Source organism: Zosterops lateralis, assembly GCF_965231275.1.
Source record: "Zosterops lateralis genome assembly, chromosome: 2".
NCBI lineage: Eukaryota > Metazoa > Chordata > Aves > Passeriformes > Zosteropidae > Zosterops > Zosterops lateralis.
The window spans coordinates 100,392,065-100,417,655 of record NC_139763.1 but is presented as its reverse complement, the minus strand read 5'-3'; the positions used below and the strand labels follow the sequence as shown (position 1 = coordinate 100,417,655).

General features: G+C 44.8%; 1 protein-coding gene across 11 annotated transcripts in view; it reads right to left on the bottom strand.

The window, feature by feature from the left end:
- Positions 1-4,588, bottom strand: part of CD200 (CD200 molecule) — a 44,304-nt gene extending 39,716 nt beyond the window's left edge. For 8 of the 11 annotated variants that reach the window (XM_083882905.1, XM_083882904.1, XM_083882908.1 and 5 more), the window contains exons 1-4: positions 4,443-4,588; positions 3,189-3,270; positions 2,109-2,435; positions 1,215-1,481 (exon numbers count right to left, since the gene is read on the bottom strand). In XM_083882905.1, the coding sequence (XP_083739031.1) occupies positions 1,215-1,481; positions 2,109-2,435; positions 3,189-3,246 (652 nt within the window). In that variant the 5' untranslated portion in view covers positions 3,247-3,270; positions 4,443-4,588. Of the gene's footprint in view, positions 1-1,214; positions 1,482-2,108; positions 2,436-3,188; positions 3,271-4,423 lie in introns of all 11 variants that reach the window. The other 3 variants (XM_083882902.1, XM_083882898.1, XM_083882901.1) reach the window with 3 other exon arrangements.
- Between the last annotated feature and the right edge of the window lie 21,003 nt (positions 4,589-25,591).

The following is a 25,591-nucleotide window of genomic DNA, read 5'->3' as shown; positions in this document are numbered from 1 at the left end:
TTTATTTGTCTCAAGCCAAAACTATTATGTCTTTTAACAAAGATACGTTGAAGTATTCATTTGACCTTCTTGTTCTCTAAAACATAAGATTGTTACAACAACAAGCTGTTAGCTGACTTTTTATCCACTTAGCAAAAAATAACAACAGTCTTAGTTTACTGCTTTCTGAGATATACATTTTCTTTTTAAATTACCAAAACAGAAGAATACTGGAGGACAAAAAGATTAATAAGCTTTTTCAGATTTGTAATTCAATTCAGAATTAAGAAATAAATTGCTTTTGAATGTTTAAAGAGTAGATATTAAAAATCAGATCTTGTTCTTCACTACTATTCCTTTAACAATCACTTCTTGAGCATGTAATTTCAGAATTAACCCACAGCTACAAGCTGCTTTTCCTATCTTGCTAATTTATGAGTGGTCTTCAATTTAAGGCTCTGGATATAGAGACATGTGAATTTTAATTCAGCCAAGTCAGTGATCCTGTATGAACTAAGAATGGTAGTTCAGTTTTTAATGTTTCTGTTCCTCATCTTCAGAAACAGAGTGAAAGTCTTTCCAGCAGAACAGAATGTTGGAAGAAGAAATAAATTAACTCTACAAGATACTCATATGTTGTATCTAAGATTTTTGTAGAAATCAAATGTAAGAATCTTCAACTGACCCTCTCCCTGTATGCCTGAGAGTACTATTCCTCCCTGACCATTAGTGCAGTGGACAAATGTCTTAGCAAAAAATCAGAGAAACTGAACCATAATATACCGGCTAAATACAACAAAACATGCAGGAAGTTGAACTGAAACATTTGATTCAGAGGCAGTTTGTTATGAATTTCAAAATTTCTGAGTTCATCAAGCATAGAGTTTTTACTCCTCTTTCTACTCACAGATATCAGCTGACATATTTGTATTTATTTTTAGGTTGTTAAAAATTATTAAGGTCTATGTGGGAACGTAAGTTCAACTTACAGCAAAATGCATGCTGCCTCTAAACCCCATACCTCTCTAGCTTTTTCCTCTTGGGTAGGGATCAAATTATAACCTTAAAGACAACAATGAATGCAAATAGGATTTCCTGACATATCCACATTTCATTCTCTCCTCTTCCCAGATTTCTACCCAAATATGCTACTGCAAAACATGGAGGCCAAGAGATTGCTAACAAGTTATTAGTAATTAGAGAATGCTAAAAAGTTGCTTATACTGCTCACCTACCTCCTTTTATCTTCACAGGCAATTCAACTGTTTCATTTGCATTGCTTACTCTGCAGGTCAAATCCTGTGCACTGATGCTCTGAATGTTGTAGATTTCCAGTTTACTTGTGATGGACACAATCCCATTTTTGTGCTTGACTCTCTTCTGGGTAGGAGTAGAATTGAACAGGTTGCTCCAGGTGATGGTGGGCTCTGGGAGACCATCAGCATTACAGATGGCTGTCAAGTGACCTTCAGATATGTTGTGATGGACAGATGCAATAAGACCTTCCAACACACAAATGAAACAAGTCATCACCACAGGGAGCACCTGCTCATAATCAGCAGAAGAAGTCTAACCTTACGAATCAGAGCAAAGCTTACTTGATTCACACTGAGCCCAATGGCAAGGAATGCAAGAGGAGTTCCTTGGGTCAGGTCCCCTCCATGACTCAATACTACTTCCCCCATACTGAAGTCATATACCCCAAAGATTTCACTCAATCTGAAATCTAAGTATTAAAATAATCTGTTAAGTAAAATAATTTCTTGGGCCTATCTGCTAATTCCCTGTCAATGGTAGGGTTTGGCAGAGCAGCTCACAGCACTGGGGTTGTACCTTGCACCAAAAGGAAACTGCAATGGGCAATGTTGGTTTGCCCGAGTTCCACTCCTTGCTTTTTAGCTGCTACTTCAAGGAGTAACAAACAGGAGCCAAAATGACCACAACAGGCTTGAATATGACCCACAGAGTTTTGCTCACAGCAGCAATGCTCTGTTTCTGTGCCATGTTCCACCAAGGGATGCTGCTATCACTGCAGTTCTTCAATCTGCTCAAGGAAATACTTCAGAAAACACCTGGGTGAGAAAACACCTCTTATTTCATTACAGACATATCCCTGCAGAGAACCTCACCAAAAACACTCAGGCAGATATTTCCTGCGAAGGAGCCCAAAGGGAAAACATTGAAAAGACACTTGTAACATCCTGAGTCATCCATTCTAGCATCCCAAAAAGTTATGCTTGTCTTGTTGAGTTCCAAACTTGTGAAATTCATTCTGTCTTCATAGGGCTTGTGAATCTTTAATCCGTTTGCTATACTGTATGTAGCTATATTTTCATTTAATTCTTTTGAGTTCTTTTGCCATGTCACCTGCAGAACATCATGGGGTTTTGTCAGGGCACAGCTCAGAGTCACACTGTCACCCATCCTCACTTTTATGCGTCCAGCCTGTGGCACCACTGCAATGACAGTAAACAGTTCATGAAATGGGCAGATATCACACATATTCAGAAGCCTAATGTTGATTCTAAGGCCTGGGTTACCCACAGACACAACTCCTTCAGTTACATACTATTTCTGTGGCTTTTCTCTACAAAAAAGTCCATCTCCTGCATACTCCTAGAAATCAATGAAGTTACGCTGAGGCTTTATCTTTCTTCTAAACTACTTAAAAGACAAAAAGACTTACCTATTTCTGTACCCATATCTGCAGACTTCCCTCTAAAGTTTTACTAAAGCACCTCATGGCTTCCTATTCTCAGCAAATACTCATTTTTTGTTTCCCAAGAGCTAGAGGAAGATTGAATTAGTAAGAGAAGTACACCCCAAGCCATTATCAGAGAAGTAAACAGCAAAATGCCTTTAAAAGGCTTTTTGAACTGTAGTTTCAGAGTTCATGGTGCATTTGAGATGGAAGGAAGGAAGTTCTTTAGGGATGCTCCACTCTTGGAAGCTGTCAGCTCAGGTTAACAATGCTGTCCAATGTCACTGTAGATTTGGGATGCTTCTTGTCCCTCACATCTCTAAATGCTGCTCTGGGAGGTTTTGTGTCACAACTACCACCAGCTCTGTCTCAGCTATGTAAGTATCTAAGTCAAACAGCACTAGCAATCTGTACTTCACCTTTTTTGTCTCTTACCCTGATGAAGCCTCAGAAATCTGAAAGCAGTTCCCCAAACAATTTCAAGTAGCTTTCAGGAAATTCAACTTACCATCTGCATTTCCAAGCCCAGAATACGCCAAACACAAAACCAGAACTTGTAAAGTCATTTTGGAAGAGAAAATCTGCTTCACCTAAAGAGAGACAACGAGAGATGACAGGTCATCTTCTGGTGATATTGTACCTTCAGGGTGCAAAAATAAACTGTAGATTTCTCATACGAAAAAGAATGTAGTTCTGGGGTCAGACAGCAAGACTTGACAAATCTTATCGCCCTTTTTCCTGTAACTGAATTACAGACCTGCCTGGAACTGAAGTTGGAGTATATTCAAGTATATTTGAGTATTTTCAAGTGGAAACATTATTTTCCAAAAAAAATCTCTGTAACATGTTCCACCCACTGCTGAGTTTTTTGCCAATGCCTGCAAAACTGGCCGACACATCTTGGGATCATCTTCTGTCAAGAATGTAAGCAAAGCCCAACCTTGTAAAGATTTTCATAACACGCAAAAAATAAGAGACAATCAACTGAAAATAATTTTCTATACTATACAGGTTAGAAAAGGAGGGCTGGTAAACAAACAAACAAACAAACAAACAAATAAAAGTATTTAAAAACAAATTCCCAGCAAACTTGGGTTTTGTTGTTTGTAAACACACTGGATACACCCACAACCAGCAGCCTGCCCTTAAATTTTAAACACACTGTGCTAAAACTACTTCTGATGTAACTCTCCAGTTACCAAGAACAAACAGAGACCAAGCTGTTATGAGTAGAATAAGGAAACGAGAACCCATCAGAAGGGAAAAAGGTTTGTGTAGTCAGATATTTGAGCATGGCTATAAGAAATTCAGATAGATATTCCTACAAGCATGCAGAAATCAAGGGCCAGCATGGCAAGCAGGAACCATCGAGTCACAGAACTGTTTATAAAGCAGTGGAAGATGTACCACACCTGCAGGCAAGCAGGGTTTTTAATAACAAGCACTGCTTTAACACCATTAAAGCCCTTAATGCACCATTGCACAGACCCGGGGTAGCTACAAGAATTCACAAAATGAGGAACGAGGCCGTACCGTGCAGCTGTAACACAGTATAAGCGATACCGAGCTGCTCTGAGAAGGCAGAAAGAAAATAAAATCCCTTTAGGTGACAACCCCAATCACGGGTGCTGCAGGGGATGGGGAAACACAGCCCGAAACACAGCCCGAAAGAAGAAGAAGACAGAAGAAAGGGAGTTGGAAAAGGCTCTAAAGAGCGGCACAAGCAATGCGCAGACCCTTTACCGCGCTTTGGCGAACGCACCCCGGAGCGCTCCCGGGGCTGAGCCTTTCCCCGGACAGACCCGCTCCGCTCCCCCGCCGCTTGTGGGACCCTCCTTTAACTTCGGGAACGTTCACCCCCCTGGAGTCACGGAGGTTCCGAAGGAGCTGCCGCCTGAGCCCGGCACTGGGGGAAGCTCCCCGCTGGAAAGACGAAGGAAGGAAGGAGACGCGAGGGGCAGCTCCAGCCCCGCTCCGACAGCGCTCTTTGGCTGACCCTCCCCCGAGAGCATCTGCTGCCCCTCCCCGGGAGAGGCGGAGAGAGGCGTGGTGCCTCATTGCCGCGTACATGGTACCGGGAAAAAGATGAAATGAGACCCCTGGAGAGGGGAGGCTCCCCCACCGCGTCCGTCCTTGCCCCAGAACCGGAGCCGGGAATGTCCCGAATGGCACCTGAGCATCCAGCGCCAGCCTTTCCCTCAAGAGGATTGGTGAAAAACAGAGTTCGCTTTCCTGGTAAATTTTAAGGATTTGGCTTAATAATAATAAATAATAAATAAGACAATTAGGAAACAGATTAAGCAAAAGGAATTTCAGTGACTTTGTATTCAGCCAAGTCCACAACCTGCTGTTTCAGAGGCTTTCTTTAAATACCCTTTCTATTGCACCAGTCTTGTTGAATAGTCATATTTTTCCATAAACTATTTTCCATATTCAGGAACTGTTTTGCATGGTCCCTCCTTGGGTCCGGCTTTTTAGTCCATGCGTGTTTCTTGGCTGTGTCTTCATTATCACCTCCAGCTCAGGCCTTGGTCTGTACTTTCTTCAGACAGTAGATGCTGATGGTTGGTATTTCAATAGCAGGATCATCTTTACATGTTCACTGGATGTTATCCCAACCAAACAGACAGTTTAAGCATAATATATCAACTACTACCACTATGCCTAATTTTCTTTATTAACAGCAGAAATAAAAACTTATATTCTTACCACAAAGTTATTAATCATATAGCACGTCTTGCAAAAAGACAACTTTATAATATGCACTTATAACAGAATTCATAACAACCCTGCAACAAATTATTTTGGGCTCTATCTCTTATAAAGTTGGGAGTAGTCTTTTGCTTTTATCACTACCGTCCTGTTGGGTGGGGAGGAAAGAGGCAGCGGGGGTGATCTGGGCAATCTCTCTGCCATTTTCCTGTTCAGTTAGGATTTCCACTGATAAAATTACAACAGGGATAATTTATCAGGCCTTGTTGCAGGCTTGACAGAAACAACACATTTCCCAGTCTGATTAATTAGAAACAGCTTCTTAATGATCAATACAGGACATTCAGTGTCTGCTCTTTCTTCAAATGCTTTCATACACATGCACACATTCATACACTCTTTATATCAGTTACAGTATTTCTCTTGCCAGGCTCTAGAGGGTCTCCTGTTTTAAGCCATGATTGTTCACAGGAAAAAACAAACACCACAATTTCACCCTCCTGCCAAAATTAATTGACAAAGATGCCCACATAAACCCAGAAACTCATTCAAGACACAGATGTGTGGGGATATCTGGAGCAATGCTACTAAACTGTCTTAAGAAAGAAGGTGATGTTTGCAGCTTTCCCGGGTCATCCCGGGCTCACCATGTGTTGACCTTACCTGTCCTGCTGCTCTCAGTCCCTGGGTGCACAAACAAGTGCCTTTTGACCTGTAGAAATAAAAAGCTCCTGCTGCCCCCAACAGATCTGGCCTAACTTGTAGCTGGGTCTGGAGGTCAGGGCAGTGTCTCTTCCAGATACAGAGCTGTATGTGGAGACACCTTCCCACCACTGTGATTGATTTAGTGCAGCCTTTTCCCCCTCTCAACTATCCAAAGCCCCTTGGCTTTTCAACAAAATTTCAACTCTACCACTACCTTTATTTCTACCTTTCTTTCTATCTCCTAGGATCAATCACTACGTCTTAAATCACTTAAATTTCCCTCTGCCAGCCTTCCTTTTTGTTCTCTCTGAAACAGGCCAGCAACTAACCCACCCATTGCCTGGGGCTGATGTACCTACACGCTTCACACCCTTTTTGTTTTAATGGGAAAAATGTATTAGCAAGTTTCTTGTGCTCACCTCCTTCACTATAGCTGAGGGGATTTTAGAGGGAAGTCCAGAGAACTGCCCACTGCACAGCTGAAAATACATTTATCCAGAAGTGCCCCATGCCATCAAAGCAACAAAAGGAGGGAAATCCCAGAGAAATCTTTCTGATTGTATTTCATGAAAATAAAGGAACTTTTGGGGGATATGAGTAATATATTATAGTAACTCACATTTTCTGAGGTGGAAAATGTCTGCAAATGTTATCACTTCTTCAGTGGGATGGAGAAATGTAGAGAAGAAAGAAGAAAATGATGAAAGGGTCTGGAAAATGAGGGCTGCTTCCTTGGAAGAGAGGGAATTAGAGCTGAGCAGGGAGAGGATGGTACTGAAGGAGTAGGCAAAGACCAGAGGTAACCTCAGTGCAGACAGAGGCAAATGAAAAATACTCCAGACAAACCAGCAATTGTGGAAGATTCAAAATACTTTTATATTTAGAGTAGAACAAGGTACAAAAATCCCTTTCTGCCTTATTCTGTGTTCTTATGCCAACTGTTTCTTTTTACAGGAACCTGGCTCAGCTCAGCAATCTTTGCAAGTTTGACACGGTTCTCTGTATGTTACCTTCTCTGGAGCTGGTGGTGGCCGAGGTGACATGGACTCTCTGGTATGGTAAATCCTTTGAAGTTAGTGAGAAAGAGAGTAAGTAGAGAGCCCTTGTCCTAAAATTCAGAGAGGTCTTTGTTCATCTTTTTTTATTTATTTAGCTGTAATGCACTCTGCATGCTGGTGGAAGAAGCAATTTGAATTCCCTTCTGTCACAAATGAGGTCTATTCTTTATTCTTTCCTCTGCCGTCTGGGTGGACACATTCTGCTATTAATATATTCCTTCATTCCTCTCTTGATTTCTGGACTACTGACCTCTTACAAGCAGAGCAATTTGAGCCACTAGCCAGTGAAACTATGCACAGGCTTAAGGCAAATACATGATCCACCTGATCCAAGTTGCCATTATTTAACAGCGGAAAGGAAAAAAAAAAAAAAAAAGGGTGTATGGAGTCAGATTCCAGTAAAACCAAACACAGTAAATTTTACAGGATGTCCTGCCTGCTGGAGGTTTATATCAGAACATCCGCTCTGCTGATTGAAATCCCTTCTGTCTCTGCTCACATCAATTACCAAATCCCCCTTAATCATCACACTCAGGCAGTGCATCTTCAAGTTGTAAATGCTCCAATGGGTCTACTAGAAGGTCTGACTTGGTCCAGAGGATCTGCCACCACCTGTCATTTTGCTGGTGATTCAACCACCTGATCACAGTCAAACCACATCTCTCTCTCTCTCTAGCTTACTTCTATAAAACAAGCAAAGGTTAAATTGTTTAAAGTTTGAGATCCTGCCAATTTCTCCAGCACAAACTGCACAAGATTTCCCAGCAGAGAAAGTTAGCCATGTAGGTGGGGATAAAAGCACAAAAAATTTCTGGTGTCCATTTCAGTTTCAAATTATCAGTGTATAAATGGGAGACTGGATTGAGGAAGAGGAGCACAAACGGGAGAACAACAGCATGGAGTGGGTGAGCAGTTGGAAGAAGAAGAAGAAGAAGAAGGAGAAGGAGAAGGAGAAGGAGAAGGAGAGGAGGAGAAGGAGAAGAAGCAGCTGAAGCAGAAGCAGAAGCAGAAGAAGAAGAAAGTGAAAGTGAAAGTTAAGAAAGTGAAAGTGAAAGTTAAGAAAGTGAAAATGAAAATGAAAATGAAAATGAAAATGAAAATGAAAGAGGCAGGCAAAGAGGTATAAATGAGCAAGTTGATGGAGGAGTAAAAGAAAGGATTTTGAGTTTGGAAACCACCGAAGTGTTTAGTCCTGTAGCACAAACTTGGAGGGAAGACCCAGAGAAAGTTGTGAGGGTATGTGATGATTTGATATGTCATTCCTAGGGATTTGAGTAAGTTGTTAGAAGCAGCATGGAACACATACAATAATTAGGAGTGAAAGTTGTGTTAGCAGAACAAAGCCCAATAAAGGGGGGTGGGTATCATGGGAGAGAGGCAGAGGAGGAATTACAGGCTGTTGTGCAGAGGTCTGTGAGCTATTTGTTAAGAGAAGGGCCATTGGAAATGGGAATATGCGTGGGGAAAGGGACAAACACGAGCTGCTGGACCCTGGACTTCACCCAAGGCTCCTGATCAGGCAGGAAGGCTCCCAGTGTTAGAAGATGTGTGATGGGGACTGGAGGTGTCACACCCAGCTGAACCTCTGGCTACATTAAGGCTGGGAATGACAAATAGAGTTTCTTAGTGGATACTGGAGTGGGGTATTCAATATTAAATATGCCTAAAGGAAAATTTAGTCAGGAAACAATTCATGTTGGTGTGAGAGAGCAAAAGGAAAGTTGGCCTTTCTTTCAGCATTAAAATTTGGAATTGGTAAATAGGTGTTAGCCCATCAATTTCCTTATATACCTGAATGTCCCATACCAATACTAGGAAGAGATGTATTGAGTAAATTAAATGCACAGATTACATTTGAAAAAGAAAACAATCCAAGTTTCTGGCTGCAGGCCCCTCTGTTGCAATGAGCTGGTTGGATTTGTCCTGAGGCTGAGGGATTGCTGCAGCACAACAGAGGCATGTGCCTGCTCAAGTGAACTGCTCTGTGGAAAGGCTTCACCTTGTAACTGGAAGGGTACTTGCAGTTTAGGAGATTTGCTGTTTCCCATGGGCAAAGGAGTCTGCACCAGGAAAGAAAGGAGGCTATCTGTCAAACTCTGAGCCTCTTTCTAAAAAAGAACTGATCCTGAATGCAGGAAAACCTTTCAGGTATGGAAACATGCTCCATTGACTGCTCCTGCACTGGGACTACTGGACTTTGGAAAACCTTTCAAACTATTTGTGCTTGAAAAATCCCATTTGGCACTGGGGTTATTGCCACAACAACAAGCATTGTAGAAGAGCAAAGGATGGTCAGCCTGCCTCAGGACAATAGTGGCAGCAGTCCTCCAAATCCAGGAAGGCAAAACAAAATTAACCCTGGAGCAACAACTCCAGACTGTTTTTGTGCCCTGTAGAGTTGTAGTGGCGTTGGAACAAAAAGAAAAAAAACTGGTCATCACCAAGCAGAATGTTAACATACCAGACAGTACTGATAGAACAAGATGATGCGGAGTTAAAAGTAACTAACCTGAATCCAGCACTGTTCTTAACAGCTGACCCATAATGAAAGGAATTGGCCCATGATTGCTTGCAGACCACTGGACAGGTGCACTGTAGCTGAGATGATGTACAGAACTTGGAAGACATGGATTGGGAACTCTTCATGGATGGGAGCAGCTTTGTGAAAAATGGAATGTGAAAAGCCAAGTAACTCAGTGGTAACTCAGCATGAGGTAATAGAAGCCAAAGCAATACCCCCAACACATTGGCTCAGAAAGCAGAACTGATTGCATTGACAAGACCATCGGAGCTCTCACAGAATAAGATTGTAAATGAAACTACGTGGAAAGAACTCCACAACATATACTAGTTGTTAGAGCAGTACGTATTTATCGATGTTGAGATGCGTGGGGAATAATTTCACCAAAGACACACATACCCCTCAGGGGATTTGTCCCCCTTTCTTATTTCCTGAGGTCTTACATATGCATGACATCCCACAGACCCTCTTCATACATATTCATTTCCTGATCCCACCCATCCTCGCTTGATATGGTAATTACTCCACACCCTTCTGGGCATGCTCAGTCCTTAGTGGTGGTGGTCTCCAGGCCGTGGTGGTGGTCCTCTTTCATTCACCTCTTCACCTTTATCTCTCCCATGTGGGCTTTGGCCCTCTTGGCACAATTTCAAGAGAACATATCATCTTAGAGTCCATGTTCTTCTCTTTATCTGTGCCCTTAACCCTGTTATTCTGTTGTTTAGACTAGTTCTTCTAGTTCATCTTCTGATTATGCTGAAGGTTTCATACTTGTAATGTTTAAATATATGCAAACGAGTAATAGACACAGTGTTACTAAATACAGTGTTAGTCAGTTTGTCACTTCTAAAAATATTTTTTTTCAGTTCACTTAGGGAGAGGAGTCTCTTCTGCTATGCTGTGGGATCTTTCCCATAGGAGACAGATCTCTGTGGACTTCTCCAGTGTGGTTCTAATTTTCACAAGTAGCAGTTCTGCCCAATCTGATGCAGTTTGAGTCCCTCCTGTGGGAAAAGTAGTCTTCCCACAACTGTTTGTGTGGGTCATTTCGTTCATGGATTGCAGTCTTTTAAGGATGAGCTATTCTAGTATGGAAGCAAGGGCTCTCTCGCTCGATCCTTGGAAGCAAGGGTCTCCTCTCTCTGTGCAAGTTTCTCACCAGATCACAGCTTCTTAACATCCACTCACTCCAGTGTGAGCACCTTATTCTCACAGGCTGCAGGTGAATTCTACATCTCCCCATGCACTCCACAAATTACACGGAAAACAGTTTGTTGTATTACAGTTCTCACCAAGGCTTGCAGAAGAATCTCAGCCCTGATGACCAGAGCACCTCCTCCTCCCGCTCCCTCCTTTTCATTGCCCTTAGTGTCCCCATGTTTTTCTTTTCATGTGTCTTCACCTTTTCCTTTTCTCTGACCTGGGAGAGAATTGGTGGCTTTAGGTTCATTTGTTCTCAAGTTCTACCAATTGAAAAGTGTTTAGAGAGTTCTGCACTGTTGGAAGTTTGATCCCATCCAGGCCCTGCATCGGGGAATTGCTCTCCATGCCCGTCACTGCCAATCGTGCTCCCTGCCGGCGCCGCGCTGGCTGCACGGCTGCCCTTGCCCTTCCATCCTCAGCACAGCTGGTTAAAAGCAGCTAAATAAAGTTCATTACAAGTGATGCCAAGAAGGCAGTGGCCACACAATCTTGGCCACACCACCCCAGACATGCAATCCTGGCCAAACTGCCCTGGCTGTGCAGCCCCGGCCACGGGACCACTCTCAGCACTGGGATGGGCTCCCTGCCAGCTGTGCTGGAAGGCCTCCAGGCTGCCTCCCTGTTACAGTCTCTGCCTGCTTTATCTCAGCTAAGGTCAGCCGAGGATGAAAGACAGGGGAAACGTAGAGTCGAGTTCGGTCTTGGTTGTTTATAATATCTTATCTATTTACACTATTTACAGCTTGCGCTCCAACCTGCTAGTTAGAGAAATAAGGCAAAATGGAGAGCTTCTTATTTTTACCAAGGCTATTTAAGAGATAGTTACCCAATACTAAAGTGACACCTATATTATTTATGGTTTTGACCCAAGAGTGACTCTTTCAGGTTCGCAATCCAGACATTTTTCACCCAATTAGAGAAAGCCACCCAAATACCTGAAAAAGACGGAAGAAGAGGAAGATAAACAACTCAAACAACACTCTGAATCCTCCATCTTGGCCCACACACATTACTATATACCAAAAACCCCAAACCTAATTTTTCACCCTGTGAGATCACACAGCACTTTAACGACACACCCACAACCCCTGTGCTATCACACAATTTTGGAAGCCTGTTTAAAAGTGCCAAATACTTAAAAAACAATGCACATCAAATAAGATAGCCTACACCTGTGGCTGTTAAGAAAGGAATTAGTCCAGGAGACTATTGACAAATAGATTTTGCTGAGCTGCCATGGCAAAAGGGCCACAAGTATTTATTGATACCAGTAGATAGTTTTTCAGGATGGCCAGAAGCTTCTTCTTGTTGCGCTAACAAAGCCGGTAAAGATTTTGGTGAAGAAAATTATCCTGAGGTTTGGAATGTGAGTGGGAATGTCACCAGGCAGAGGTTCACATCATTGCTGGAATAGCACAAAGCCCAGCTAAAATGTTAGGAGTAAAGTGGGGCTTGTGCACTCCATGGAGTCCTCGGTCGAGTGAGAAAGCAGGAAGAATGAACCAGAGTCTAAGAGAATATATTAAATCCCATGGGAAAGTGTTGTCTTCTCTCCACAGATACATTGTGCTGGCAGCACCCATGACACTGGATATCACAGCCCATCCCTACCAACCTGGAGACGACCTCAAAACCTGGACTGAAGAGCCACTCCTAGAAAAGTGGAAGGGACCATATCAAGTGGTGCTAACCATCAATACTGGTGTGAAGGTGCAAGAAGTGGATTTGTGGCTTCTCATCTTAGGATGGCTGAAACAATTGTTTATACTTATTGTGCTGCTCTTACTCATGATCTTGATCACTTGTTGCAATACATACTGCTGTATCAACTAGGTCAATATAATAAGTGCATCTGAGACTTTGAAGAACTTATATTAAAGTCTCAAAGAGGCAATTTGTCACCAAACAAGTTATATTATTATGAATAAGCTGGAGTTACATTATCAACTGAATAAACTGGTGGTTATAATGATATTATGATTTATCATTATTATTATTACTAATAATAAATTATTTTTGGCTTTCTAACCTAGCATACTCTTGTAGAATTTATTTCCCAGTTTTTGGTGATACAATGTCTTTCTTTAAAAGATAAATGTCTGCCAAGGAAGGGAGGAACCTTCCTGGAATGGAAAGATGACCCCTCCCTTGAAATTACTGTAATTTTGAAATGACAAGGCTTTGAGGGAAAAATACAGAAAAAGGAGTAACAGTTCTTTGAAAAACTGTACATAATAATCATCTTGTGTTACGTTTATACACATACACTGATGGCTTCCAATCAACCACAATGGACAATGGAAGAGCATACATATATTGATGACAACAGTGAAAAAAATACGCAGATAAATTCTCCAAAAAAAAAAAAAAAAAAAAAAAAAAAAAAAAAAAAAAAAAAAAAAAAAAAAGAGAGAGAACAAAAGATAACGAGCACTTAATCTCAGGAAACTCTCATTTGAGGAATACCAAGTTGCAGCCCTCATTGTAACCCACATGCAATGCAACATGACAGATTTCAAGGCAAACTGAATTAGCATGGGATTTTCAGAATTCGAGGAATGATTGTCTTTTAATGCTGAGCAGCTCTTGCTTAGAACATCACTTGAGATTGACTTCTAAAGGTACCTTGGCCAAGAAGCCTGAGATTACTTTTTAAAGGTCCATTCACAAAGAAGCTCAGCTGCATCAAATCCTGCTGTGAGAGGAGGCAATCCAGGGCAGAATTTGTCAGAGCAATGTGGGTATTCTGGCTGCTTTCCAGGGTACTCCCAACTGGCTGCCATTCCCATTTCTCATAAGAGATAAGGCCAGGGACAGAGATAGTAATAGGAGGAACTGTTCAGAAAATGTTACTAATTGACACAGGATGTTGCTCAGCCAAGGCCTTGTTAAATTCTGCACCTAGAAAAAACAATGACACAAAGGGGGTTGTGTGTATCATGAAGTCTGTACCTTCCAAGTACCTCAGCCAGTGGAGAGAGGGAGAGGGTGATGCGGCCAGAAAATTAGGATAAAAAGGAGGCTGTGCTCTCCAACAATTTGAGAGACCCCATGGCCTGTCCCTTCATTTGAAAAGCGTTACAGGACTCCCATGTCTCCTTTTGGACAGAAACTTCTGGCATCATGAATTTATCCGGACATCCTCTAGCTTTTACTCATTGCTGGCCAGCCTGGAATTGTGGAGAACAGACTTGGGAATATTTCCATACTCCTTTCCCTGGCCCTTTGAAAGACCTCTTTCTCCAGGAGAGGAAAGAAGAACTGTTATCCAGTGCCCAGTTCCTTCATCAGTCCCTTTCAACATCTTCTATTCCAGAAACCACAGTCAGGGTCCACTGCTGAACAATCCTCATAAAGTCATTTCATCAGGGAATGACTTTGGATATGGTGGTTGTAATTTCTTGATACCAGAGATGGGGTTGTTGGGTACTGAAAGACTATTTGAAAGTCCAAAGAGGAAAAGCACAGTGCTCATGAGTTGATATTTTAATGGAAGACTCACTGAAGGTGTTTTCCCTTCACTGAGTGGATTGGGGATCTCTCCAACTGGTGAATTAAAGAACTTAAATCAAACAGCAAAATTCTCCTAAATAGGGCATTCCTTTATTATGTGCTGGAGACATGTTGGGAATTTTTTGCTCTGAACAGGTCCCAGGAGATGCAGGTCCCTGGGATTTAAATACATTGTCACATTTTGGATTTCTTTACAGCCCCATCCAGAGTCTTCCAGCCATTACATCCAAGGTGTCTTCTCCAATGCTGTCTTGTCGTGGAGCAGGGCTGCCAAAAAATCTTTTACCTGTTATTATTTTGATTAAGGGAGCTTTGTTACTTCATGAGACAGTCTTAAATATTGTCTTTATCACCTGCTCTCTGGATGACCCTTCCATGCTGGCAGCTCCCAGCACATTCCCTTCTGCTGACTCCTAGCTTTTATCTTACTGTACTAAGTCACTACTAAGACACTACATTTACCTTTAGTTAAAGATAACCCAGAAATCCTCTAGTCTAAACAATTCTCTATTGAATTTGCTTTTGTAGCTAAACAAACCTCTATTCATTAAGTTTTCAGAGGTGTATAGGTCTCTGGAGCTATTTCCTGCAGGCTCAAGTTCAGCTATTTCTTAATTTTCCCAGGCTTTTGATCTTGTTCTACTGACACTAAGTTAAACATAAATTTAAATCAAAACAAAGTACAAAACTCCCCACATACATTCTGTAGCTAACTGGAGCATGACGCCTTACAAAGTTCAGGTGACTGAGATTCTTGGCTAAATGAGATATAATCCCTTTTCACTGGGTGCTCATCTCAGGTAGTGCTCTGCTTTGGGGCTGCACTGCCACAGAAGCTCTCAGAGGAGCCTCTGCAAATCCTTTGGAATCACATCTCTGAAACACCTCATGTAATGACACACAGAGCTGGATGGGAGCCTTCCCAGATCAATGCCTTGAAAAAAACAACTTTCTTTTCTTTTTTCTCCCAAATACCAATCCTGGCTTGGTTCTGTTGGTCTTGGCCCATCCACAGCACAGATCCTTCTGCCTGATTGCTTGTGAGACATCAAAGAGCATCCTGGGACATGTCCTCTACTCACTGGCTGGTCTGGCTTGACCTCTGCTGGCCCTCAGAGGCTCAGCTGTGCTCAGCCCAGGTGCCCAGCAGGGACACACAGGCTCTGACCCTGGTCCAGGCTGGTGGCTGGCATTGGCCTCTCTCACTCAGGTCTCCCCAGCTGCTGGCACCCAGGTACATGGGGCCTGTGGTTCTGGCCCAGCTGCTGACATCAGGGCCCCCCCACACATGCACACCAGTTGGGGTGTCCCTCAGCCAGGAGAAGAATTAGAAATGGAGTTTAATGAAAGACAGGACAGACTTTGGTGACAGAGCTCTGGGCCAGCCCAGACAAGTGTACTGATCAGCCTCCTGCATAAATGAAATCAGACCCTTTTATTCCTTCATCCATCCATTTTCCCAGGCTTTTTATTCCCAGATGCCCTTCATTCCTCCCTTTCTCACCTTTGTCTCCTGCCCTAAGAGTCCCATAACAATCTGCTGCAATCCCCAAATGCACTTCATGTGCTTGGCATCATTTATCCATAGCCTTAAGGCAGTTCCTTAAGTAGAGCCCTTAAGGGACTCTACTGATGAACTCATCTGGATGGGTTTCCCACACAGACCCTCGGGCTTAGGATCTTCTGGGACACCCCTGGGAGGGGCCTGGGCAAGCTGCCCCTTCCTGAGACACTGCTGTGGGCTCCTGACCAGCCCATGGGCCCCTGTGCTCCTCTGGGCTTGTGGAGATGGCTGGTGTCCCTCCTTCCTCTGCTGGGGTGGGGAGCAGCTGGGCTGGGGTGTCACTTGGACTCCTTCCCCTGCCATTGCCTCCCTGTTCTCCTTCATGGGAGAGCAGCCAAGCTCCTGGATGGATAACCCAGCAGGTCAACTCTTCAACTCACTCCTTGGAAGCTGCTCTTTAGAGTCTCTCCTTCCTCCAAAGACAAGTGCCTGCAGCTTTTTCTTGATCCCAGTTTTCTCTTTGGCCTTTTGTGAAGCATGGAGCCTGGTGTCTGCAAGAGACCCAGCAGAGAGGTGTGGTAGTCACTACAGAGCTCTAGACAACCTGGCAGAGAGAAGTGATGAGTAGACAAGAGTTGTGTGTTGTTTTGGCACAGCCTGGTTTTTGAGGAAGGGCCACAGAAGTGGCTTCTGTGAGGAGCTGCTGGAAGCTTCCACCATGTCCAACAGAGCCAGTCTGTGATGGCTCTGAGGATGGACATGCTGCTGGCCCAGTTAGAGGAGTTGGTAACCCTTCTGTGATGACATATTTAAGAAGAAAATCAGAACAATTCAGGTGCAATTTTTTTCCAGGAGTGGTGAGGTGCCACCACTGTGGCCATCCCGGCAGGTGTGGCCTGTGGAAAGCCACGCCTGCCTGGCCACCCCTTGCCTGCCTGGCCATCCCTTGCCTGCCTGGCCACCCCTTGTCTGCCTGGCCACCTCTTGCCTGCCTGGCCACCCCTTGTCTGCCTGGCCACCCCTTGCCTGCCTGGCCACCCCTTGCCTGCATGGCCACCCCTTGCCTGCATAGCCATCCCTTGCCTGTCTGGCCACTCCTTTGCCTGCATGGCCACCCCTTTGCCTGCCTGGACACTCCTTTGCCTGCCTGGAACCCCTTGCCTGCCTGGCACCCCTTGCCCATGGCACTGCAGGCAGAAGTGCAGAGGTGGTGGCAGTGGCTTCTCCTTCCCGATGCCCTGCATGAGGAGAGGAGTTAAACAGTGCCAGTGCCACGGCAGCTGCCACTGCCCATGTGATGGTGGCAGGGCTGCCTGGCTGGTGGTGAAAACATGGCAAACGAGTCCCCAGTGTGGAACTTAGACAAAATCGGCCTCTCAGCACTTGGGATCCTGTAGGAATCTTTGAATTGGTAGAACTTGTTGGCAGTGGTAGCTTTGGGCAGCACGTTTTCTTCTAGTCAGAGAAGAGGAGGAAGTGAGGAAATGTGAGGGAAAACAACATGGCAGCACCAAGGTCAGTGGAAAACAAAGAGGGGGAGGAGGTGCTCCAAGTGTCAGAGCTGAAATGCCTCTGCAAATTGTGGCAGTGAAACAAATTGTCCCCCTGCAGCCCATGAGGTCCATTGAGGATGAAGAGATCCACTCGCAGCCCATAGGAAAAATGCTCAAGCTGGAGCAAGTGGATGTCAAGGAAAGCTGTGATCCATGGGAGACCCAAACAGAGAGAGAGGGCTCCTGCTTCCAGAAATAGAGAGAGCCCTTGCCTCCAAACTAGAGCAGCCTATCCTTGGAGAACTGCACCCCATGGATGAGTGATCCACACCACAGCAGTTTTGGGAGGACTGTTTGTTTGTGGGAAGGGCTCACATTGCAGCAGTTCTGTCAGAACTTCTGCTTGTGAGATTAGAACCATGATGGAGAAATTCACGGAGAACTGTCTCCTGTGGGAGGGACCCATGGCACAGCTCTCCCTGAGCAAACAGGAAAAGATCTCAGGTGATGAACTGACCAAATCCCCCCTGCTGTTTCCCCGTGCGTTCAGTGGGAAAAAGAGGGGGGGGGGGAAGGTTCTTTAAAGGCTTATTTTACCTCTCATTATCCTCCTCTAACTCTGTTAATAATAAATTTACTTTCTACCTTTTAACTTGAACCTGATTTGTCCTGTTTTCTCCCAGTCCTTATCTCAACTCATGAGATCATTAATTTTTTTCCCTCTCCTCTGCCCAACTGTTGCAGGAGAGGGTGAGCAAATGACTTTAGTGGGTGCCTGGCATTTGGCCAGTGTCAAACCACAGCAGGTGCCCAGCTACAGCACAGGAGCACCAGGAATTTTCTGGGAAAACAGGGAGCACATGGGAGGTCAGAGAGAAGTGTGGAGCAGGAGGGATTCCCAGCTGTGACCAGTTACTGGTTTTGTCTGTGGATGCCAGCAGCCCTCCAAAACACCTTTGAGTCTGCAGCAGGAGGAGGGCAGGGCAGGGCAGGGCAGGGCAGACCCTTGTGGAGAAACTTCTGTGTGAGGCTGCTCTTTACAGCCCCCAAGCTCTGCAGGGCTCCCTGGCCTGTCCAGCAGGGACATCTCATCTGCCATCCTGGACATTTCCAGTGCCTCTTCCATGCCTTTGCAGCTAAATAACTTTGACTAATTTTTCTGCTGCACCCTCCAGGGCAGCAGCGCAAAACATTAAGCGGTTTTTCCTGATTGCCGCTAGAGGGGCACACGTTGTGTCCTCTCCCCAGCGTGGCTGTCCCATGCAGCAAAGACATGGCAGGACAAACAGAGACCCCTAATGGAGGATGTGGATAATCGCTAGAAGCCTTGGGTGTTTGTGCTACCTCGTTTTGAAGAGTGAAGTGCTGGTCTTTCAGTGTGTGCAGGCTCAGAGAGGCTCTCTTACCCAGGTCTTGCTGTAAGTCTGTCTCCTTTGCAGGAGTTCTGGGTTCACCGTGTGTCTTTTGCCTGGGGAAAAAAACACACCATCAATTAGTCACGGGATGCTCAGTGTAGCCCTTGTCATTTCAAGTGAATTGTGCTATTTTAATGATGCTGTTACTTGCTGGATTTCCAGAACAGTATAAAAATACCAAGAAGAAAGAGAAAAGCAAGTTGCAAGATGAGCAGAGGTAAGGCACCTTCATTTGCAAGAAAAGGGAAACTATTCTTGTTCTTTCTGCTGTTATTTAGTCTCATGACCCAATATATCAAGTTGTTATCAAGATAAGAGCAACACAGCTGTTAATATTGATGTGATGGTGACTGTGCTCTTCTGAACATCTACAAAAAGAAAGCAGTAAGTTCACCCAGAACATGAAGTGATGCCAACATGTTTCTGCTGTCCTCTTCCAGGGGCTGGGACTGAGAGTGCAACATTCAGCATTTTGTGTTCATTTATTCTTTGAAGGCGAGAAAGGAACAATGTAACAATATAACTCTACCAAAGATAAAGGTTTATTTTATGTTTTTAAATAAATACTGATAATGTCTCACACTTCCCTGGTATCAGGTTGTATCAAACCCCAGAACTTTTACTCTTGATCCGTTTGTGTTTCTTTTTCTGAACAATGGTTCATCACAAGAGAAGTGTGCCATCCTTCCTGACACATATCCTCCAGCAAGATCAGCTGTGTGAAATGTTTTTCCCCTGCACTTGTCTGCCAGGAGCCTGCTCTGCTGGCATCCCCCAGCTGTGTGTACTGCTCCTCTACATAAATCATTATGTGGAAATGTAGACATCCTGTGTATGCACAAATGTACATATTTATTTAATCTATATATACACAAATCCACCACACACACACAAAGGTACCACAGGGAGGAGTCTTCTGGAGGGTTTCAAATCCTGAAATCTTCATCTAGCATGAGATTTGGCCTTGCAGAAAGTCGTCTAACAAGACCTACAAGCTGCCGTCCCACAACTGTACATCCTTCCCCAAGTGCTCCCCACTGCATGTTACACATCTCTACACAACTGCAGCCTCCCTTCTCTGCCTCTTTTCAGGTGAAGTGCCTTCATTTTCCTTCTTTGTGGGTGCTTGAGGAGGCAGCACAAGGCATGGAGGTGGTTGGCAGAGAAGGTAAGTCTGCTTGCTGCTGTTACTGTTCTGTTGGTGTTTTGGACGTGGTGTCTCCTCCAGGCCTCTGTCAGTGTGATGTTGGGGGTGGGTTTTCCTGTTGCTGAGCACACTGCAGTGAGGAGACCCTCAGTGGGCAGGAGGGAATGGAATTCCAGTGTGAGCTCAGAAATTGCTGGCAGCAAAAAGAGAAGGTGCTTTTTACACTCTGTGGTGAGTTTACAGTAAAGCTGGGTGGGTTTCTCTCTGTGTACAAGGTTTTTACCCAAAAGGATCTGCTGGCTTATTTGCCTTCACTTCCCCTGAGGAAAGTGTTGCCTTGGAAATAGAACAGATCTTCCCAAACAATGTTAGAGTGAATGTAAAAGCAAATTCTTACTTGAAAGCTTTCAGGTACACAATATGGCAAAACCCACACGTGGTACAGTAATTCTTCAATTTTTCTAAGGCCAATGTCACATGTTGTCCAATTAAAAGGACAGTTGGTTAGGTAGTAATTCTAGTCTGGTAATCTGGACACTGTCCACCAAGGAGATGCTGCTGCATGGAAAATCTGCATGTGGTGGATAGTATAATGACATCCCCACCTCCTGATTACATCAGACCCAAACTGAGTGCCAGAAAGAGAGAAGATGTTAGTGGAAAACAAACTTTGGGTGTTGAGGCATATCTCTTTGCTGAAGGAGCCATGAGGGAACACACTGAAAATGCATCTGTAATAAGAGTCATCCTTAAGTGGATTTTGGAGGGTGATGCTGAGGCCTTTGGGGTTGCTCTAGTGAAGCACACCTTCTTCTGAAAGGATCCTATTAGCCTCAGCCCGTGTATTGGGATGCAGGTTCTGGAGGGAAATCCCATTTCTCTTTTGCCAGGTGACTTGCAAAACATCCATTGAGAGTGAGAAGTTGCAGTAGATATTTTCCTCTCCCCCAGGGGCTGCTATGGTGATGGCATCAGGTTGGATGGTTTCCTTCAAAGCCAGGAACAGAGCAAATCCCCAAATCAGGGCAGGGGGAAAAGCAATTGGCTCAGGGAAGGCCACAGTGCCTTGAAACATGCAGTCACATCGCTCCCGTCTCGTTGAGCACTGGAGTAAGGAATTCCACCACCAGATGTCCTCAGACACCCTGTTGTCGCAGGTGGCCATCACATCATTATCCTCTGCTGTCCAATTCCATGGAGAGGAGGAAAGCAGCCTGGGAATGGAGGGCAGTCAGGCTCTTTAGCAAGCACAGCAACCACCCAGCAAAAGCAGCTCTCGCTCCCCAGAGCCCCCTGCTCCCCTCTTGGGGCACCTGCAGAGCTGTGGGGAGGCAGAGCAGCCCAGGGCACCCCGCAGGCAGGAGGCAGCAGGAAGGGCTGCAGAGGGGTGTGCTCTGCTCCAGCCTCTCCCCAGAGAAGTGTGCACCACCCAGACATGTGCGCTGGAAATGCAGACCTGCTCCATCCCCTGCCCTGAGTTCAGCAACACCGACAAAGGGAATGTACAGGCAGAGCATCAGCTTGTGAGCAAAGTGCCCTGTGCTCTCTGTGACCAAGCCTTACCCAATCTGGCTGCTGCTGACTCATGCCCAGTTTACTGGCTACTGTCCCCAGGTTGTGTACTTTAGTCAGCGTGGTGTCTGTGTCTCTCTGCCTGCTGGGGAAGGTGCTGGTGCTCCAGGGTTAAGCTGGTGTGGAGAAAGAGTGCTCCACTCACCCATTGCTGGTTCCACTTGCTGCAGCCTCCACAGAGCAGCAGGTGGCAGATTTCAGCCTAGAAGGGCAGGGGGAAAATTATTGTGGGACAAAGCAATTGCCCAGGAAAGCTCATCCCTCTCCTCACTTCCCTCGGTGGGCAGCTGGGATGCCTAAGGGAACTACAGAAGATTTTGTCTTCTTTTTTCAGAGCACTCTTTGGTGGCCAGTCAGCAGCACCATTGTCAATCATTGGTCACCACTGGCTGCCCAGAGATGAAACAGAACAGGAGCCACTTTGTTCTTTCTTTGGTTTTCTTTCTCTCCATCAGCAAAGCCTGATGATGTCCCTTGTTCACCCCATCCGGCCCAGCTCGGCTATGAGCTATCAAAAGTATTTGCAACTCTCAAGGTGTAAATTTGCAGTTTTCCTGGTATGTGTGGGAGGTGTGTGATGGAGAGGGGAGAAGGAAGAGGCCACAGGCCCTGACAGACCCTGCTCCCTTTCTCTTTGGCAGGAAAGGGATGGTGGGCAGGGAGATGCTGCCTGTGGGTCACTGCCACTGTGGCTTGCCAGACATTATCCTGTGTGCCAACACTGGAGTCCTCAGGGAAACCATTTTCCTCCCTTGCACTTGGCATGAAGGAGTCACAAACAAGAGCAGGAGATGATTCCCCATCAGGAGGGCAGTGTGGAGACACCTGCAGGTGCCAGTGCTTTGCCACAACCCACAAGCAAACCAGACCCACCAACCGGATTGTGCAATGAGTCAGTGGAGCGACAGGTTTGGCTGAAGTTGCCTCACCCCAGATGTGTGATATAATTCCAGCAGGGGAAAGCCAGGGGTGTGATGGTGCTCCTAGACACAGAGGTGATGCTCTTTGCCCAAGGGGTTCACTATAAAACTGCACAGTGCCGCTCCTGCCCCACAGTAACCCAGCACTGAGATCAAGCACCACGTGAGGTTCCAAGTTTTACTCACAGCAGGACACCCACTGCACTCTGCACAGAGTGTCTGCCAGAAAGCAAGAAGGCTGTTTTACAGGAGAACATGGGGAGCAAATACCAGTCTGTGTTCATCTCTGCTGTTTATGAATTTGACTCTTTTCTCCATTAGGGGCAGCAGCATCAAGTTCCCTTGTTCTCATAAGCTCTATGATTTCTTACAGTTCCACCCGGTCCCTTCTCCCCATTTTGTAGATGAGTTCCATACAAGGTGAGATGGACTGCAGAACATCTCCCCTGGCACCTCCATTAGGGGAAGAACGTCCATCCAGGCTCTCATTTCTAGCTACAGCAGCAGTTTGCACTGCAGGCAAAGAGCAGGACAGTGAAACCAGTGCACACCACCAGGTCAGAGCCTTTCCACAGGGTCCCTCAGGGCTTTTCCACTTCTCTCCCCTGATGCCTGGTGCCATCTCAGTCTCCTCTGTCCCAGACTTGTGCTTTGGGCAGCAGCGGTGTCCCTACTGCCAGCAAGGCAGAGGCATTTTGGGCTAGGAGTGAGCTCCCAGGGGCTGGCTGAGAGATGCTCCAGAGCAAACTCTATGAGATGGAGCAGAGAAAGTAATGACAACTCACTTATGTCCCCTTTGCCAGGGTCCAAATTGCCAAAGAAATTCAGGCTCTTTAGTAACAAACTCAGAAATCTTAAAAACAAAACAAAACAAAAAACCAAAACAATTTATCTATCTATCTATCTGTCTATCTCAAAGATTTTGGCAGATGGATCTCAGGATGAGAAAGGACAGGTGTGGAGAAGAGAGGATGCAGCTCATGCTGCTGAGCTCATACAGGAAACTTTCCTGGCTTAGAAAGGCCAAAGAGCCCATGGAGGTGAATATGCTCAATGCACATGTGCAGCTGCATGGGGGCAGCACATCACCACCCCAAGCAAACAGACAGTGCTGCTAACACTAATCAACCAGCACAAACACCAAGCACTACAATGTGTATCTTCCACCCAAGGTGCTGTAGACTTACCAGAACAGATCTGCTCTTTTCCATCAATCCCCAGAGCCTGTTTGGAGATGGGAAAGCAGACCCAGGTGCAGGCATCAGTGGAAGGTTACACATGTAAAAGGTTTTGTGACATCTTCAATTTCTTTCATATATAAGAGGGGAGATTGGTGCAGTCATCTTAAATAATGACCAGTCCTTCCCTTCTAGAAGTTCTTCATTGTCCAGGCAACAAAATGGGCTCAGATATTTCGATTACAGCAAGAACCTTTGTCCTCTGAACCTCACTGCATCTTTTACCTGGGCAAGGATCCTACTGGCCAGCTGAGTGTTGTGGAGCAAAAGTTACATACCAAATAACAAAGGACAGAAATGGCACGAGCATCTCTAGAAGGTCCTGGCAACAGGTCAGATTACAGAAACAGAATCTGTCCAACTTGCTTCCCTCAGCCAAGGCCTAAGCTCATGTTTTCTAACAAATTACCAACTTGGGAATTTTCCTGGGAATATTTCCCCATATGGCTCCACTTTGAGATCCTTCCCCTGCCTTCAGTCTCTGTGTGCCCTTCTGCCCTTTTCTCTCCTTCCCTCCTTCCTCCCTAGCTCCCACTTCCCAGCTCAGCCCTAGGACAATCCTAGATGGAGAACAAGAAGATGTGCCCAGCAGAAGAGAGGTGATCCAGGAAGGTGGACAGCAACTTCAAAGATGTGGTAAGACAGAACAATATCAGGGAGACAAAACTACCTTGAAACAACCAGGAGAGGTAAAATAGGTGGCTGAGTCAAGTGACAGGAATACAAAGGATAAACTTGTTTGAGACAGAGATTTTGCACTGTGTGATAGTTCAGCATCAGATCTGGATCCCATGGACAAGAAAAAGGGCAAAGAAAGAATAAATATGCTAAGGGGATGAAGGAACCTTTAAAGAATCAAGTAGGGGGTCCCCAAGCCTTCTTGCTCACCTTTCAGGAAAAATCTGTCTCACTGTTGATGATTGATGCTGTTTCTTGGCAGTTTCTGGCTTCAGTTTTTCCAGGCCTCCCAACCCATGTCTGTCAAATCCACAGCAGAGTGATACAGAGTCACAAAGCTGAGACTAGAGGAATTAAACCTGCACAATGACCACAAAGTCCTTCTGCTGGTCCAGAGCTCACTGGAGAGCCTGGTGCATCACCTCCTTTTAGCCTGGGACGTTATTACCTGTGACCCAGGTTGTGGCCCCATTCTGTTTTGCATCCTAGTCAGAAAGTTTTCACCCCAATGGAGCCTGCAGAGAGCTCAGCACTTTCTCTTAGTGATGCAGCAAAGTCTTGGTTTCCCTGTGCAGCCTGAGCCAGATTCCAAGGAATATCTTCCAAACGTCTTGATGTGGTTGGAAATTGTTACAATACAGACTTTCAGAAAGAAATATTGAAGTTATATATATAAATACTGAAGTATTGAGTAGACAACTGACACCTAATTTCTGTTAATTAATCTTAGAAAGTATGCACCCTACACCTAATATGCTTAAAACAAAACCATTTTAAAGTAGGTATGCAAAGATTCTCAGAAAACTACACTTGGACATTACCCCTTTTTCCTCTTTGTGTATAAGTTCTAGTATTTAGGGAGAAACCTGCAGCAAACAATGATATTTCTTGTTACTCAGATGATGGGCAGCTAAATTCCACCACAATCTCATTTATGAAAATAGCTACATTCCTGTAAACAAGGAAGGCTCAAGACAAATTGATTTTGTTAAAATTGAAATGTAAGCCTGGGCGTTTATGATGCGACCTGGGCTTTCTGTAATTTACGTAAAGGGTAATATAAAATAAAATATTCTGATTGAAAAAAAATTTTTTTTTCTTTTTACTAGGAAGTGCAGAGTTTTTTTCTGCAAAGCTTTCATTCCATCTTAGCCTTTCATGTACAACTTCAAGTGCTCTTTTACTAGACAAAGCTGCCTTTTCCTCAGGGTGGTTAAAGGACCACAGCTTCT